This window comes from Meles meles, chromosome 19 (assembly GCF_922984935.1).
Source record: "Meles meles chromosome 19, mMelMel3.1 paternal haplotype, whole genome shotgun sequence".
NCBI lineage: Eukaryota > Metazoa > Chordata > Mammalia > Carnivora > Mustelidae > Meles > Meles meles.
Window position 1 is genome coordinate 6,422,698 of NC_060084.1, and position 18,572 is coordinate 6,441,269.

The 18,572-nt window shown below is 57.6% G+C and overlaps 1 protein-coding gene across 1 annotated transcript in view; it reads right to left on the bottom strand.

Moving 5' to 3' along the window:
* LOC123931126 (c-Maf inducing protein) overlaps window positions 1-18,572 on the bottom strand; it is a 226,109-nt gene that overhangs the window by 74,377 nt on the left and 133,160 nt on the right. The window contains exons 2-3 of the mRNA XM_045987920.1: window positions 13,461-13,586; window positions 2,633-2,683 (exon numbers count right to left, since the gene is read on the bottom strand). Coding sequence (XP_045843876.1) covers window positions 2,633-2,683; window positions 13,461-13,586 — 177 coding nt within the window. The remainder of the gene's footprint in view (window positions 1-2,632; window positions 2,684-13,460; window positions 13,587-18,572) is intronic.

Sequence of the window (18,572 nt, forward strand, 5' to 3'; positions counted from 1 at the left end):
CCAAAGCACCTTAAACTTCACCATGTTAAAAAGGAAGGAGAGCGTGCTTCCTCCAATCTCAGCAAAACTGAAACCAGGTTGTTGACACTAAGATACCACTGCCACCTGGTGGCAGCATTCCTAAATTATGGGGGGGGCAACTGTCAAAGGGGGGAGACTGCCAGGTCTTACACCCACTCAACACACCAGTAAAAGCTCATACAGTGAGAACAAAGGTCACCATCTACCACATTGCCAGGCATCTGCCAGTTCCTTGAAACTCTGACTTGAGTTTCCTGGATGCTTTTGTTTTTGTTTTTGTTTTTTTTGGGGGGGGGGGCTTTTTTTTTTTTTTAAGGTTTTATTTATTTGACAGAGGTCACAAGCAGGCAGAGAGGCAGGCAGAGAGAGAGGAAGGGAAGCAGGCTCCCCGCCAAGCAGGGAGCCCGATGTGGGTCTCGATCCCAGGACCCTGAGATCATGACCTGAGCTGAAGGCAGAGGCTTTAACCCACTGAGCCACCCAGGCGCCCCGGGGCTTTTGTTTTTTTATAAATTAACAACCATAAAGATACCAAATGCCACAACATTGAGTGCAGACCTCCAGGCCTTCCTGAACACTAATGGAAGCCCAGGCACCCCCGATTCTGTAGCTGTTCAGTCAAATTGTCTGAATCCCACCCGCAATACTTGACGTTTAAATTTGTACGTTTCGAGGTTGCCCCTTTCAAGTCATCTTTCTGGCCAGTCAGTCTCGGACATTCGGCTCTCCAAGCCCACCGTCTGGGCCCTCCCTCCCAGCCACACACTATTCACAAATTCCCCAGGTACGGCCTTTCAGGTGCTCCCACAGGCCGCAGACAGCAGCTGCAGAACTCGCCCAGCTGGGCAGAGCTCTGCGGAACAGGGCACACGGCGGAAGACAGCGGCCTGCGCCTCAACAGGGGTCTTGGCCACCTCTGCCCGGAAGCATTTCCCCACTGTCAAGGGGGCAGCAGTTTCCTGCCCCTTCCTGAGCTAAGACACAGCCAGGCAGCCGCCCACTGAGCTTTCCATTCACTTGGAAAATGCATACAGAGAACAGAAGGGGGAGGAGGTGGTCCTGGTGGTGAAATGGGCCCTCCCTTCAGAAGCCCCCCAACCACACCATCCCTCTCATCCTCCCTGTTCCTCTGGCATTTAACCCCCAGAGAGCCCCCAGGTCCTGACATAAGCCCGGCCTGTCTTGGGACACACAGGGCCGCACGCAGCCAGGCCTCAGGGATAACCCTGCTGGGGAAACAGCTCTCCGTCGCTCCTGCTGACTCTGTGAGCAGGAATGTGCCGCCTTGCTTTCCTCGCTGCCCGCCCCCCCCGCTGCCTTCTGCCTTCACATTCAGAAACCTGCAGGCCTGAGAGGGACCCCGGTGTGAACCCTGCCTCCAGCCCTGACGAGCTGTGGGAGCTGGGCTCCAGCCTCGCCTCACCGTCCCCGAGCGTAAAATGGGAGCGGTGACGGTCATCAGCCTTGCGAGGGCTGCAGCAAGGGTGAAATGGCCACCATGCGCCCAGCGTCGCGGTCCTGGCACACAGTAGGTGCTCAATAAATTCTTATCCCGTCCCCCCGCAGCCCCCACTCGGAGACTTCTTGTTGAGCTTTTGAGACTGCCACACGGGTGCCAAGCGAGAGGACCTGCAGCTGTCGGGGGAGACCGGAGGCGCGGCCCTGTTTGGGGCCAGGAATGTCATTTTCCGGGGTTGTATTTCCGTCCTTGGGCCGGCCGTGACGAGAGTCCCTCAGAGGCATGAGAGGAATTCCGAGTGTTCCCTTGGTCAGCCCGACACCGCCGGGGGCCTGACGCCCTGCACAGGGCCTGCCGCTCACCCTCCGCGGCTCTCCAGCTTACTGTAACCATCACAGCTCAGGACACGCACCGGTCATTCCAGCCGTACCCTGCTGGCTCAGCGAGGCCACAGGACGGTCACGGCTTGTTCTAAACTAAAAGATCTGAAGGCGGGAGGGACAGGGAGGCAGGGCGGAAGGAGACGCTGACGCACATTCCACACCCTGGGCACCGCATGGATTCCCCCATGGGCTGGGAGGCTCCGTCTCGCAGATCTGGCCCCTGGGTCTTGAAAAGGACCAGCAGAGGCCTCGTCTCCTTCTGTGCTAAAAGGCTCTGGGCCCTCCTATGCAGAGGGTGAACAGGAAAATTGGGCCAAAGCAGCAGGTAACTGAAAGAAGCGAAGATGTGGGAGAACGGTTGGGCGCTTGAACCTCTGGCAGGTTTATGTTCGGAGCAACCATCCCAAGTCACTTTCAACCCAGCCTCTCGAGACCCCGAGCCCTGTCTCACCCGGCCCCTCAGGAGAGCCCCTGCTCCACAAGCAAGTGCTTCTGTGATCCTTCTGGAAGCAGGCACCATCCCAGACAGCTCCCGAGCAGCGTCTGAGGCCAAGGGCGCAGGAACGCCAGCGCAGGGAGAAAGGCATCACACATCAGAGGGACGAGAGGGAGAGACTCTTCCACAATGGGGCAAGGCTCCTGGGCCAAGCCGTCTGGAAGGCAGGAGATGTCCGCCTTCACACCTCTAGGTAACAGACTAGCGGTGGGCCCGCAGGAGGCGGCCTGAGACGGAGCCAGGCGCCCTCGTGAGCTCCGAGTCAGGACTTACCTTCCACTGCAGGGAATGGAACCACTGGTCTCGAAGGTAGCTGTTGGCAGCCTGCAACGACAAGAAGACAGCGAGGCCGTCACCGGCTTGCCGCATGTCAGGGCCCAAGACGCGCCGCCCAGCCTCCTCTACCCAGAAGGGGCTGCCTTGCAGCCCTCACACAGCGATGCACCCAGGGAAACCTGTCGAGTACAGAAGTGAAACAGAAGCGCCACCAGGGGGATTTTCCTGGAACAAGACCTCACTGTCCCCGTGTGCTTATTTTGCTGGGCAGGAGTGACTCCGGACACTGGTGGCTGGAAGCAGTCCCTGTACATGTTCCTTGACAGGAGGGGCCGGGATGAATGGAAAGAGGCCTGCACGGTGGTCGGATGCTGGGGGCCAGAGTAGTTCCGGGGCCTCCTTTCTACCAGGCGCTGCTCCAGGTGCCTGGCCCTTGTTAGCCTCACGTTCTGCCATTAGTCTTCCCAATAGCCCTGTGAGGTGACTAGCACTATGCCCACTTCACAGAGGGACAAACTGAGACTCCAAGATCTCATGTCAACTAAGTGCATTCAAACCCAGGCAGGCTGGCTTCAAAGCTTGTGGCTTTAACTGCCGAAAGAGCCAGGGAAGAAAGAGCCCAGCCTTGAACTCAGGCAGACCCTAGTTAAAAAATCAACACGCAGAAGGCAAAACCCTCCCAGATCCACGCCACCCTCGTTCACAGACCTTGGCAACTCGGCCTGAATGTTCTCATCTGTAAAATGGGGCCACGAACCCTGACCTTGCAGGAATGTCATGAGGACTGGGAATGATTCCTGGGGAGCACCAAGAACCGGGCCTGGCCCATAGCAGCTGGTCACACAACTGCAGTCATGACTGTCAACACCACCGTCCTCACCAGCTCCGCTCAAATAAACCGGGGCCCAAGGAAGGTCCGGCCAACTCTAACGCACGCCCATGCATCAGCACCAGGGCCCACGCGTGGACTGGCTTACCGGGTCCTCGCAAGTCTACCTTGGGAAGTTGGGAGTGTCCGCGTCGTCACCCCAGGTACAGACGAGGAAACTGAGGCTTGGGGAGGTTAGGAGGTTTCCCACAGGTTCACAGGCAGGAGGTGCAGGGCCACGACGTGAACCCAGGCCGTCCGACTCGTGCTGTAAAGCACAGCTACGGCATTCCAAGTTTCCCACTGACCGTCCCAAGGGCAGAAATGCAGTGTTTGTTCCCGTCTGACCCCACGGGGGGTCTGCTCCAAGGTGACCCTGACCTTGATGGGCCAGTGACTCTCACTAAGGTCAGAGCCTCTTTCCAAGCACGAGAATCCAACACCTGTTCCCCACCCACATGGACACACACACACGTAGGCACAAGTGGGTACAAATTCAGGGTCCCCCTCTGTCCAGGGGATCCAGGTTCCAAACCCGAACTGCTGATAAGGCTTAGCTGCTTTCCCAGGCAGAGTCTGGGGGACTCTCTGGGCTTGAAGAGATGACCTGGCTCAGTGGCCAGTGCAGCAGGGCCTCAGGTCCCCGTGGGCAAGCTTGGAGACTAGTCCGTATCTCAGACAGACTGAGACCAGCCCACAGACACAAGGCAAGCTCACACCTGTGCCCTGAGCAGGGAGTGGACCTAGGAACACCTTCTGTGTGAGTCTCTGACAGACCCAGGTTCGAGTCCGCTGGAGACCCAGAGCCTGCACCACCTGACTGGGGAGGCGGAGGCCGAAGGGGAGTCAGTCGTGGGAGCGGCGGTGCCCCGGACAGTCTGGGGCTGAGTCACCTCCCTTCAGTGCTGACCGAGCTCTGCGATCTCGTGACCATTCTGGCTCACGAGGATGATAAAATACACCCCATGCTTGGGGAGCACGATGCAAGGATCCCAAACAATGAGCTCATCCCCGTGCCTGGCAGGCGCAGGCTTTTACAAATAGCGACGATCGGGAGCTGTGCGGCCACGGCCGGGGGGTGCTGATAAATTTGTTCCAGAACAAAAAGCCCCGACTGCAGCCTGGGCCACCTTCTGGGCTGTCAGTGATCCCACCTTGGCCAATTCTGTGCCACGGGATGGCGGGGGGGTGGGTGTGGGGGAGATGTCCCCAGACCACAGCTGGGAAGAGCTGGCCTCAGCTCACCCCTGGTCTGAGCTCTTTCACTTGGCCGGACAGAGGGGCAGGAGTGCGAGGCCAGCCAGAGGACCCCCAAAGGCTGTCCAGTGACCCCAAAGACTGGTGAACAGGTGACTGGAAGTGGCGAAGGGGCTTCGCAGATGGGAGTCAGTGAAGGACCTTGAAATGGGGCGGCTACTCTGGAATATCTGGGTGGGACACTGTCATCAGAAGGGTCCTGACAAGGGGGAGGCGGGAGGTCAGAGAGTTGGAGGCGGAGCACGGGCTGGAGGGATATGGCCACAAGCCCAGGGCCACCGGCACTCTCTGAAGCTGTCGAAGGCAAGGAGACCCGTGCTCCCAAGAGTTCCCAGAAGGAGTCAGCCCTGCTGACACCCTGATTCTAGAGCAGCGGGACCCGTGCTGGACCTTCGGCGTCTAGAACCACGAACAAATAATGCATTTCTGTTGTTTCCAAGTCTGTGGTAAACGAGTCACAGCAGTCATGGGAAACGAACACGGGAGGTAGGGCCACACTGAGCACAGTGGACCCGGGCAATGTCCCTAGGGTGTCACTGGCTGGAACAAATGGCCAAGTGAGGACACAAAGGAAGATGGAGAGGACAGAAGGAAGGAGAGGGGAGAGGTGCCTCTCTCCCTCTTTTGTGCCCAATGGTCCCAGTTTGCTGCCCTGCAAACACATGCCCCTGTGTGACTGTCACCGTGCCCCTGTATGTCCCCAGGGTCTGGGGCACCAGGTGACCGAGCGAGACCACCTGGACAAATGAATGAACAAATGAATGAGTGGACGGTGAGCTCTCTGAGGGCAGAATGTTCTCCCAGAGGGCCAGTGCTGACCAGCAGTGCCTGGCGCGCTCAGGGCTGGTCACAGGAGAAGGAACGAACTCACCAACCGCGGGGCAGTGGCCGTGAGGAGCAGATAGTGACTTGGCGACCAGATCCAACACAGACCTGCCTCCCTCGTACCTGGCACAGCCCCTTCCCGTGCTGGGGACCTCCCTGACGTGTGAGACCCTGTCCCCGGGCCCCCTCATGGCTGAGTGTGAGCAAGGAGCTCCTGCCCGGGACTCTGGGTCTTGAGCAAAGTGACTCAGGACGAAGGAGGTAAGAATTCCTCACGAGGCGCGAGTGTCTTCCTGTAAAGGGGAATACCAGGCTGGGACAGGGGCCCACCACTGCTCCTGGCTCCAGTCCATTTTCCAAGCCTGTTCTCCAGGCTCCCATCAATCCTTCCAGCATATTCCTTTTCTGCTGGAGATGGCCTGAGTCCATTATGGCTGCTTGCATCTGGGAGTCCGGATGGATCTCCCGAGCACCACTGGACCCTTCTTCCTGCTCAAAAACAGATGTTCCAAAGCATTTTCTCTGCCCTGCTGCTGCTGAGGGAGCCAGCCAGCTCGCAGAGCCGGAGCTTGCTCTGGTGGTATCTTGAGCCTCCTGGCATCCCCTGTAGGCCGTCTGGCTCTGCCCAGGCCCCAGTGGGTCCGGCCTGTTGCTGAGCGGGAAGGGCCACCCAGATTTTCTGCTCTGGTGCCTGGGACCTTGTCCCCGGGTCAGTTGGGTCCACTATGTCTGGCCTTTCACAGCAGACTCACAGCCTACAAGGGGGAGGAAGGCGTCTGCAGGGACATTACCCCATCTTACCCGCCCTGGTCACCTCGGCTCTCAGCCTAACCTTCCGGGAAGAACACCCTGCACATTCCAGGTCTCTCCTCATGTGGGAGAACGTGAGCCCCCTTGCTTCCATGACCCGGCTGCCTGGCCATATCCATCCTCCCGTGAGCGTTTCAACCGGAGGAGGTCAGCGTCACGTTCTGGGAAGAAGGCAGGTTTGGGTTCAGTGGAGCAGCTGGTAGGCCCCGGCTGGAAAGAGCTGTGTGACTCTGGAGCCCACCCCCGTCTCTAGCACAGGCCCTGGAAGCCGCCTCTCCGAGGCACGGTCACCCACGGGGCAGTAACACGGGCTGAGGGGACCTACCAGGCATCGGGCACCATGCTGTGCATGCATCACTCGGAGGTGAGGAACTGAGGCTCACAGCAGGTGGGAGGGCCCTGCCACCACCCAGAAGCTGACCCAGCCTTGCCCCCGGCCACACCGTCACCCTCACTGCCCGGGTTCCTCGTCTGGCGCACACAGCCCTTCTTTTCTGAGCTCGAAACCACTCGCCTCCTGCAGCACCTTGACTGGGGCCACCCTGCACTCCTTCCCGCCACTCTCAGAGCCCCATCCAGCCCCCGCGCTTTATCTGTCCCACCCACAGGACGGGGAAAGGAGGCAGAGTCCCCTTGGATGAACCGCCACCTCCCAGGTGACGCTGGGGTCACAAGTCCACCCGACGCACTCATCTAAGGCAAAGAGCGGAGGTGCCACCCTTTACAGCCAATGAGGCTCCTTGAATCGAAGGTTCAAAGGGATCACCTGGCCCAGGAGCTCTCATTTTTGGGGGGGGTTTGTGGGAACCTGAAACCCTTTGAGAGCCTGAAACAAGCTGAAGATTCACACCCAAGTAGAGAGCACATTTGTACACCACACACATACACACACGGAGGCAGTCTCGGAACGCACCAGGGACCACAGGGTAAGGACCCAACTCTAGCCCAACCTGTCCCTTCCTGCCACACTTCCGGTGAGCAAACCCAGGCCCAGACTTGCGGTGGTGTCATCGGGGTCCTCGCCAGCGTTTCCAGCACTCCTCCCCGCATGTGGTGGCGCCGGTAGCCACTGGCTGGGTCAGGCCCCCGTGACCTGCATCCCCTCCAGGGGGAGCCTTCGGGGGCTGGGGCGCTATCGAGCAGGGGGCCCGGCCGTGGTGAGCAGCAGCGTTCCAGACGGTGCCGGCTCCAGCAGCCCTGCTCCCGCCGACCACTGAGGACAGGCAGCCTGAGTGAGAAATAATCCGTTGAGGTTCCGAGCCCGAGAGGTGGGGGCGGCGGGTCACTGCAGCACAGCGTGACAGTGTGACGGTGTGACATGACCTGGCTGGCCCTGCCTGCCCCCTCATCGAGCGGAACCATGGTCCTGCAACTGCTCATCTCACGGCTGTTCTTTCCCTCCAGGCTGGGAGCTCTGCGAGGCCGGGCACCGTGTGTGACCTATTCAGCCCCCTGTCCACAGAGCTCCGAGAGGCGTTTGCTGAGTAAAGATGGGCTGAGCCGTTGAGTGAGTGCTCGGATGGGCACATGGAAGGATGGATGACGGGGGGTGGAAGGACTGAAGGACGGCGGGGCAACGGACGGGTAGACGGATGGACAGACAGATGTACACATGCATGGGGGGGTGGAGAGCTGAAGCATCACCCGTTCTGTGCACTGAAGAAAATGTCATGTGCAGCACAACGTCACAGGAACCGTTCAGCCCTGATGCCCTCTCTTCGCCAGCTGCATCTGATCAAGACCAAGAAAGAGTCACGGCGGTCTTTTCCCGAACATCTACTGTGATAGCACGGTGTGAAGTATCTCACACGTAGTAACGCTGACCCTCACGTCATCCCAGGAGGCAGGTCTCGTGGCTCTAGCTCGCAGATAAGTCACTGGCCCCGAGAGGTTACTCCTGCTCACCCAACACTACCCAGAGAGAGCACGGTGGAGCTGGGTGCGGACGCAGGTCTGTCTGACCACACAGGCTGTCCACCCTGAGCATGAGGGCCACGTGCCTGGGCTCCACCAGGCTTCCAGAAACGGGGCTGGGAAATCTGAAGGCATTATGCCCGTGAAAGGGGAGGAGGAAGGACTTGGCTCCAGTTCCAATCTCCAGGAGGCCCCACCCTGCAAACCAGAGGGTGGACCAGAACGTTCCTCCGGAAGAGGGGAGGCACATCTCTCACGGATGGAGCCAGAGAGGGTGGGTGAGGAGCTGCTCCTTCCTTTGGTCTGTCTAGTTCCAGAGGAGGACGGAGGCTGCTGGGGGACGTCCAGGATCCCAGTGCAGGCATCTCTAAGTGCCTTCCAATGAAAGGGAGAGTGGCCTGGGCTGTGTGTGGCCCGGGGACATGGTGAGTTTCTGCACAGGGGTTCCAGACCGCCGGGCAGGCAGCCGAGCCAGGACAACTTGGCCCCACGGGACATGGGGCAGAGCTCAGAGACTGATGGTCACTCAACTCAGGCATGGGAAAGAGCCCCTGGAAACAGGCAGGCCCGCTCAAGCCAGTGCCAACTTCTCCCAGCGATAAATCTTTCGAATACTGGAAGGGCCCCGTTCCAGGCAAATTCTGCCTAATTTCCTCTTCGAAAGTTGCCAAGTTCTCTCTCATTGTTGTATTGTCTCGAGAGGTGAGAAAAACAGCCAAGGGTGCACTGTGGGTGACTGTTCCCAAGTTCTCCTTCCTGGCCCAGCTTCTTAGGGAAAAAACAGCACGTGCTTTTCAGACCGGAAAGCTCCTTCTCGCCGGCTTCCAGTAAGAAGGGAGCCCACCCTGTCCCTGCCCCTGCCGCCTGGCCTCTGGAGGTCCCCTCGGGAGAAGAGCCAGTCTCAGAGGGTCATTGGGAAGGGACAGTGTCCTGGTTCTGGTTCTGCCCGGAACCTGGTTTGAAGAGCGGGGGCCTCCGTCTACTTCCCAAGGACGCGTGGACACCGACCGCGAGGCACAGATCCCCAGGTGGTCAGGGCCACGGGGCTCCTGAATGCTGCCCACCCCACTCCGTGGGCCGGCACGGAGCCCCCCAGGTGCTCTCATCGCGCCATTGATGCTCTTATGTCCTTACCTCCTCACAATGAAACACCAGCACAAAGGGCGCTAAGGGGGGAGAGAAGATAAATAGGTCCTTTCCGCACCCGGGGATCCTAATAACATGGCATTAGGGGCTCATGCTGAAAAACACAAAGCATCCAGAAACGCACCAATTGCACCAGGTCGAGAGGCTGGTATCTTAGTCTGGCGACTCAACCTGCTGGCAGAGCGCTCGGGGTCTCGGGGCTGGGCAAAGGCACGCGGGCCTAGGAGCCGCGCTTAACCTTCCCCGAACTCGGATAGGTCAGCTCCCAGGGGTCCGGCTGAGGCACCGATTCAAATTCTAACAAAGCAGCTCTGTAAGGAGGTCCCTGGGAGAGGGACGGAGGTTGGAGAGGGAGGAACAGAGGGAGGAGGAGACACAGAAGTCGAGAGGCACAGAGAGAAGGGCTGGGCTGGACAGAGGCCTGGAGACAGACATCAGAGAAAGGAAACTGCAATAGAAGCAGAGAGTGAAACATGGCGAGAGACAGAGATTCAGAGGGGGAGAGGAAGAGAGGGAAGGAGAGGGGGAGAGAGGCAGAGAGGGAGGGACACAGAGAGATAGAGGGAGAGAGAAAAGGGGAGAGAGGGACAGAGAAAGAGAGGAAGAGAGAGAGACAGAGAGTGAGAGACAGAGAGGGACAGAGAGAGACAGAAAGGGAGAGGGGAAACAGATTCACATGGATCCCGAGAAGCTCTCCGAGACCCTGAGAGCGAGGGACCGGCAGGTGAGGGTGGGGACCCCCGCAACCCCAACCCGACTCCCAGGTAGAAGAGCTGCGCATGTGCGGTGACGCCGGGTGACCCCAGACCCTGGAGCCCCGTGAGGCTCCTCCCTCCGGCCAGGAAGCCGCGCGTGGAGCACGGGCCAGAACGAGCGGCGTTGGGGCCCGGCCCTGCCGGGCAGAACTTTCTGCGACGGTGGAGGCGTTCCTGACCAGGTGTCCAACGAGCAACCGACGTCCATGTGGCGACTGAGCACCGGCGGTGAGGCCGGTGGCCCGCGGACCTGCCGTCTTCGTCCGACACAGTGACAGCGCTGACCGCCCCATGTGGCCGGGGGCTGCTGTCGGAAGGCACGACTTGGGGCACTTTCACCCTCTGCCGACCAGGAGCCCGCACAGAGCTCGTCCCGTCAGCCTCGTCCCCGGGCACACGTGGGCACGTCTCGGTCCCTCCCCCGCCCGCAGCAGGGAGGGCTGCTCTCTCGTGCCACCGCTCTGGGTCCTGTCACGTGAACCAGGACAAATCCAAAGCAGAGCATCCCACCGCCTGTCACAAAGGCCTGTGAGACGCACGGTGGCCGGCACCTTAGGGCACCAGCCCGGGGCTCCGGGTACCTCCTCAGCCTCCTCCCGGTCCAAGGCCTACCTCCAAGATGACTCGGAAACCGGTTCCCTCCCGAGACGGCCGCGCCACCCATGAATCATGTGATGACGAGAAGGAAGCAAGGTAGAAGCCGATGGAAGTGGCGGAAGGAAAGACTGAGGCGGGGGGGTGGCTGCACCCACCTGGGCTCCCCGAGTATGGGGGTGGAGGGCTGCGCCGGCGTCCCCGTCCCAGCTCAGAGCCCAGCTCTCCCGCTCCGTCTATCCGCAGAGCCGGGGGGCAGGCAGCGGGCAAGCGGGGGGGGATGCTGGAGCGGACCCGCCTGTCGGCTCGGCAGGGGGAGCTCTGACGTGCAGCCGCCGGATGCGGCCCTGGCCAGGCGAGTCATCACAGCCGGCCCGCAGCCACGGCCTGGGTTAAAGGGACATTCCACTGCCCGGCAACCCACGTGTCTCCAGGCCTCACTGATGTGCGGCCTTCCTTGGGGGTACGCGGCCCCCTCCGACCCAGAAACAACGACGCCCTCCCGCTGGCGAAGCAGCAACCACGACACCCCCAAGGAGATGGGGGCCCAGGGCCGCACCTCCTCCAGCAGGGCTGTTTCAAGGTCCCCCTCACCCCTGCCTCCCTCCGACGCACCCACATTCAGACCTCTCTGCCCTGCAGCTGGATGGATCCCTCCATTTCCCCCTTTTCCCCGTCACCACTTAAGAACCCTCAGCAGCTCCCTACTGCCCTCAGGACATAGCCTTGGCTTCTTCACTCAGCCAACAAGCCCAGTACGATCTGGTTATGACCCAACAGCCCTGAACACATCCCCGGGGCCCTGAACATGCCTCCCCCTCTCTCACTTTCATGCCTTGCACCTGCCTTGCCTCTGCCCCCAATGTGTCCCCCCCATCCTGGCGCACTCCTACTCACCCCTCTACGCCCAGCTCTAACGTCACCATCCCCGGGGAGCCTCCTCTGGAACCCCTAGGCCGAGTGAGTCACTCCCTGCTCTGGGCTTCCAGTCCTCCAGGATGTGCCTCTCTTTTAGCTGTTGTCTCTGCAGCCACGTGTTTACCGTTCCACCCCCCAGAGGGCCCAGACCCCTTCAAGGATGGGGCTGAGGGTCTTATTTGCCTTCTGCCCCAGCATGGGGGACAGACCGGCTCAGCTTCTCCACAGAACCCTATTTGTGCCCCCCGGAATCTTCCTCTGAGGCTGAGGCCCCAGCCCACGGGGGCCAGACGGACAGACACGAGAACTCTGCCAGCTGGAGGTGAGGAGGAAAGAGATGAGAGCCCGCAAAAGAAAGAAAGATGGCTGATGTGGAGGGCGCCAGAGGGAGGAGGAAAACACAGGGGCAGGCATGGTTTGGTGTCCTCCAAAGATGACAGGAAAGACCAGGATTTTCCTAAAGAATAAGCTGTTGCAATCAGCTTATGGAGCCTGTGTTCCTCGGAGGCTGACCGGCGTGCCTCCCGGGTCAAACGCCGTTACGCAATCTCATGGCCACTTTGGAAACATGTTTGAGGGAAGCGTCTCTTTGGGCTCAGGGCAGATTTCCCTGGAGTGACAGTGAGAAAGAAACTGTTGCTGAAAGAATGGCCTGTTCTCCCAACGATGAGAGAGTGCATTCTCTCTAACGAGGAGTCTCAGACTTGGGGGTCCCTGCTGGAAACTGGGGCGGCTCTGCCTGAAAAGATACAGAACATGTCCTGTGTATGCACTACAGCAATTTCTTCTGCCATGATTCCATTCTTGGTAGACCCGCCTCTCCCCGACCACACGGTCTTGGCAGGGCTATCAGAGTACACACTGCCTAAGGTCAAGGGTGGGTATGGAACCTAGGTAGGGCATTCCCTGGGAGGCATGGGACTACAGCAGAGCCAATCAGACTCTTCTATGAGATTTTCTAGGAAGATACTAGAAGGAAAATGGACTCTCACATTTTTAAAAGGACAGAAGTCCATCTTTCCCATGCATGGAGAGTCCCTCCAGGACAATGAAGCCAACACACAGAAGCAGAGCCAGGAGATGGAGAGAGAGGGGCACTGAGTGTTAATTGCATTTGACTTCTGGATCAAGCTATGCTTGAAGGCCTCTCTTAGACTTCCCAGTTACCTTAATACAGTTACAGCATCAAATTCTCTTTTTGCCTCAGAGAGTTTGAATGTTTGCATCATTTCCAACCAACAGCCTTGACCGAAACACACCAAATGCTCCCTTTCCCAAGGGGAAAGCTCATATTTCCATCAGAGTGTCGAGACTTAGGCCAACGAGAAGAACTTCGTCCCCACTTGAAGTACAGCCAAAGGCAGCATCCATTACTAACTTGCTTTTCTATAGCCTTATAAGGCTATAGAGCCTTAAGAGGCTGTGTGCCTCAGTTTCCTCATTTGTAGAATGGAGATCAGAAGACCTATTTCTCAAGTTTGGTAAGAGACAAAAAGCACAAGATAGAAAGCTGCGGGGCCGCAGCAGGCAGGCAGTGGGAGCTCAGTCTGGGCACGTTCCCTCTTCCTTTGCCCAAGAGGGCCTCAGTTTCTACCTTTATTACAGCGGAGGAAAAAGCACCCTAGGCTAAACAACCTTGCCTCCTGGTGGTTGGCGGTCTTCCTCTGAGGGAAAAGAGGAGGGTGAGGGCACGGGGGGCAGGGCAGAGAAACTGCTTGTTCATGTTTGTTTCTCCTACCTGCAGTAAGACCGTTCCCCCAGGAACTGTGAGCTGTAAACAGTACTTCGGGGCGTTCTCCCAGGACAGCAGCTGAACGTCCTCAATAGCGCTGTAGGAGACTGAGTTTTCCATGTACCCAGTTGGCTGCAGCAGAAAAAAAAAAAAAAAAAAAAGAAGAGAGAGAGAGAGAGAGAGAAGAAAAAGAAAAGACACACATTGGTTACAAGACCAGGCACAATATCCATGCCTCAGAAGAAGGTTCCAGAAAACATCCCCACCCCGGCAATAAGCCGACTGGTACAGACACTGGGCAACTCTGGGAACCAAAGGAATTCCGTCTTTCCTGGCTGGCAGCATCCTGGCTGCAGGAAACGGGTCATGGTGGCAGCGTGCCCACGTTTGGGGGTGCAGAGTCGGGACCGGGACCGGACTGGGGGCATGTGGAGGGCAAAGCCTGTGCATTGTCCCTCTGGGCATCTGTGGGGCTTAGCACAGGGCAGGCTCTGGATCTCTTCAGCCCTGACTGTGGCCACCTTCTCCTGCCCAGAAAGCCCAGAAAGCAGTCACAGACCCCACCGCCTTCCCGGTCTTGTCTCGCTCCACAGACGAGCACTCGCCACTTAGCATCCAGTCCCATGGTCCACGTCGGCACACGCGATCCCCTTACTCCCTGCTCGGTGTCCTTCCACGGCTCCTGGTGGCCCACACATGAAACCCACACCCCTGTCCACCCTCTCCAGGCCCAGTGGGTCTGGTCCTGCTCCTTCCTCGAGCCCCATCTGTTTTCTTCTCTTCGTACACCTCCCCAGTGGCCTACCTGCCAAAGACGGCGCAAACTCAGCCTGCCCCTTGTCCTAGAAAGGTTGTGGCTCTATCCCTGGCCTTTCCTCTTCTATCGTCTAGGCCTCAGCTGCACACGGACTTCAGGGGGCCCTGGTAGCCTCCAGACCCTATAACCCACCGGGTCACATTCCTCCCTGGACCCTCATTGCTCCCCACACCCTATTTAATTACTGTGGACTGATACTGTGTGTCACCTGCTGACATCTGCCTCCTGGCCAGGCCGCAGCTTGGGGAGGTCAGGCCCATGTCTGTCCTGGTCCCTGTCCTCTCTCCCCAGTGCCCGGCACATAGCAAGAGCTCAGTAATTTGTGTGTGTGCAAAGAACAGTAACAGCTATCACTGATCAAGGCTGGGGTGAGGGTGGGGAGAGAGAAATTCACGGCCACTCACTGACAAGTGAGCTCCCCTGTCGCGGAGAGAAGGCACCAGAAACCAGGGGGACGCACTGGCCACCAGGTCGCGGCAGGGTCCTTGTCACTCTAACCCCAGGAAGCCATACTTGAGCAGAATCAGAGGCGAGTATAACACAGCCGAAACGGCAGAGTGTAACAGCTAACATCTCCTAAGCCCGGAGAGGCGCCGAGCATTCCCCAGGCAGGTGGCAAGCGCTCTCTCCTTCCATGCTCACAACAGTCCCACCGGGCAGGGGCCAGGACCATCCCATTGCACGAACGGGGAAGCCGAGATGTCCTGTGACTTGCCCATGGTTATCCAGCTGGGAAGGGGGCTGTCCAGGGCAGAACTGAACCTGTGACTCAGAAATTAGCACCCTAACCGCTCCGCTGAGCTGCAAGCAAGAGGGGATGAGATTTGAAATCCGTGGCCTGGCAAGTTCATTTTACTGTCAAGATTTAGGACCTCCATGAGGGTTTCAATGCTCATTTCTGTCTGCCAAAGTAGAGATACAGTGTGGGGGGGGGGGGCGTGGAGAGGGGTGAGGGCGTGAGGTGTCTCAAATTTTCCTGCTACGATCAGCCGCCAGGCTCAGGAAATAAGAGACTGATCAATCAATTTGTTCATTCACTCATTCATTCATCTGATGTACTTATTAGGCACTAATTACATTACAGGCCCATATGCCAGGTGCTGGGGATACAGCAGTAGATAAGACAGGAGCCCAGCGGTGCAGAGACAACAAACAAAGGAGGCAAACAGCAAGTGCTGTACAAGATTCCAGATAGGGTGCCCACGGGGCGAGGAGCTGCAGCGCCTTGGACAGGAGGAGGGAACAGACATCCTGGAGCCTGTGGCCTGTGCCAAGGCCCAGCGGTGGGCACTGGCTGAGCACGTTCCGGGAGGAGCCGAAGGCCACAGGCGAGGAAGGCTCAGGGAAGAAAGGTCTTGGAGAGAGAGGCAGCCACTCCCAGAGGGACCTGTGGACCCTGCCAGGGGTCCTCGTGGAGGGCTGCAGGGGGAACAGACTCAGGAGGAGGGGGCAGAAGCAGGAACAGCCTGGAAGCTCCTGCACGGGTCCAGGTGGCGCAACAACTCTGCCAGGGCCCGGGGGAGGGGGGCAGTGGGGGGTGGAGGGTGCGGTGGCAGCCAGTCCCCGCAGCCGCTGTGTCTGACTGAGATGGTCGCACTGGTACTTCCCAGAGGCCGATGTGCGGGCCCCCGACAGCCCTCATTCTATGCCAGCAGCCCGGGCACTATCATGTTCTCCACGTTCTGCCGTCAGCGTGACTCAGCCCTCACAGCACATCTTGTCCCAAGAATACCGGCGAAACCAGGGGTCTGGAGGATGGGTTATACACTTATTTTCTGAACCCACGTTCAAATATTTATTGTTTGCCGTGGACTGTTTGTCTCCCCTGCTAGTGTCCCAGCACCAGGGCAGCAAGAATTTCCACCTGGTCTGTTCCAAGGGCCCAAACAGACTGTGGCATTTGGAAGCTGATTGTTATTTCCTCCATAAATGAAGGAACATCTTCCCAAATGAAAAAGTGTTCATCCATGTACTACTTACAATCACTACACATAACATCCTTGGGAAGATGGTTTTGGGGAGTCTTTTAAAAATTAAAAATTTAATTTAAAAAAATTAAAAATTAATAAATTTCAAAAAGTCCTTTAAGAGGCACCGACACCAGGTACCTGCTGCGCTGATGGCCTTTCTGTGTGGCTCACACCCGCCTCTCTCCCTCTTCCCAGTCCAGTCCGTCTCCAAACTCCAGTCCACTGACCCCTCGATACAGCCAGAGGCCAGGGGACACGGGCTACGACGTGGCCACCAGACCTGTGGGAACGGCTGGACCACGCCACACCATAGAAAGGCCCGTCCAGAAAATCATTAGGACGTGGTTATTCAGACCAAGCAAATGGCCGGCCTCGTTCCTCTAGAAACACACCTTGAGGCCTTGAGGCTTCTGCTTCCCCGCGGCCTCCTCAGGCCCCAGAGACGGGAGGAGGCTCTGCGCGGTCCCGTGCTCGCCCGAGCCCCTGGCAGCACGCTCCGGGAGATGACCGCTCCTGACTCCCGGGAGGCGGGGCTTGCCAACCGCCTGCGTCTGCCTTTCTCACGACCCTGCTTCAGCTGCCTCAATGTGGCCTTGATTAGAAGTTGCAACACAGGCTTTTTGGGGAAAGGTTGGGTATAAATAAATACGTACTGGTTTTTAATAGCAGATGTACTGCTTTCCCACTGTTGGAAGCAATACTGGCTAAAAGCAAAATCTGTAGAATCAACGGGACCTGTGTTTGAGCCTCTTACTGTGTGATGTGATGTAAGTTACCGCACCTCTCTGAGCCCATTTCATCCAATGGTAAAATGAGAATTTAATAGACAGGATTATCAGGAGATCCAATTATTAAAGGAGTTCCGATCTGTCGAGGGCTTAGCGCAGCATCTAGAACTTCCAAAAAGCCAAATAAAAGGAACAACTGTGAGAAATGATAAACTTCATCTCTGGGGTTCTCCTCCCCCAGACCCATAATTCCGGTGTAACCATGAGAAAACATCAGAGAAACCCCAACTGAGGGATGTTTCTCAAAACACCTGACCAGGATACCAAAACCCAGGGAAGTCTGGGCAAGCGTCCCCAGCCGGAGAAGCCTGCGTCCACAGAGACTGACCACTCCATGCACTGTGGGCTCCCCGATGCGGTCCTGGGACAGAAAAAGGACACTGGGTAAAAATGAAGGAAAGAGACTAAAACGTGGGCTTTAGTAACAGCATATCAGCACTGGTTGGCTGGCTGTGACAAAGCTATCATGTTTCTGTGAGATGTCAACCAGCACGGTGGCGGGCTTGGGGTACAAGGAAACTCCGGACTGCCTTTGTTACTTTGCCGAGTGTTCTCCCACGGCCCCAAGATAAAGGCTCATTAAGAGAAATGAACCGCTGCCGCGCTGTTGAGCCCCCAGGGTCGTCTTTCCAGACTGAGCCCTGACGGGAGCCTGGGGGGCTTGCAGGGGACAGGGGCCGCCCGGGAGCGCCTGAACGCCGGTCTTCGGGTTCAGGTGTAAGCCAGCACTGGCCACGGACCGCCTCCATCCTGGGTTCTTCCGCGCGGCTGGGGTGGTTTCACAGATAACTGGTAATTCCCCGGTAATCTGAACACGATGATCAGAGCGATGGTGGAGGAGATTCCTACGTGGGGTAAAGGCTGAGTCAGAGGAGAAGGAACATGAAATTCTCCTCTGGGGGAAGCTAGGAAATCCAGCCCTGCGAGGTACGCGTAGGAGAACAATAAGCAGACTGAGTTATCTCTCCACGTAGAGGCAAGGCGAGGCGTAGGGCAGGATTCCCGACTGCATGACATTCTGGAATGACCCAAGCCCAGGGGCTTGAAATCAGATCAGCAGCCACCAGTGGCCCGGGTAGAGTGGGGACCAGTCACCAAGGGCATGGGGGAGCTTTCTGGGGTGATGGAAGTGTTCTGTATCTCCATCACGGTGGCATCATAGTGGCAGTCACCTGACTGTACACCTTTGTCAAAACTCAAATCTACATGCTAAAAGGGTGAATTTTCCTGAATATAAATTATAATTCAAACCTAAGAAAGACGATGCGTGAATATTACAGATAATTTGGAAGATGATGAATAGAAGGCAATCTTTCAGATAAAATCATGCCAAGACCACTCATTACTGCTTTGGTATATCACCCTCCTGAGGATTTTTAATACACGATTTTTTTTTTTAAACAGAGCCCGAGTCACAGGATACATATGATTTTGTAAAGTGTCTTTTTTTTTTTCTTCCTTCCTTCCTTCCTTCTTGCCTCTCTCCCTCCTTCCCTCTTTTTTTTTCTTAAGACAATGTTACATCACACGCGCTGCCTATATT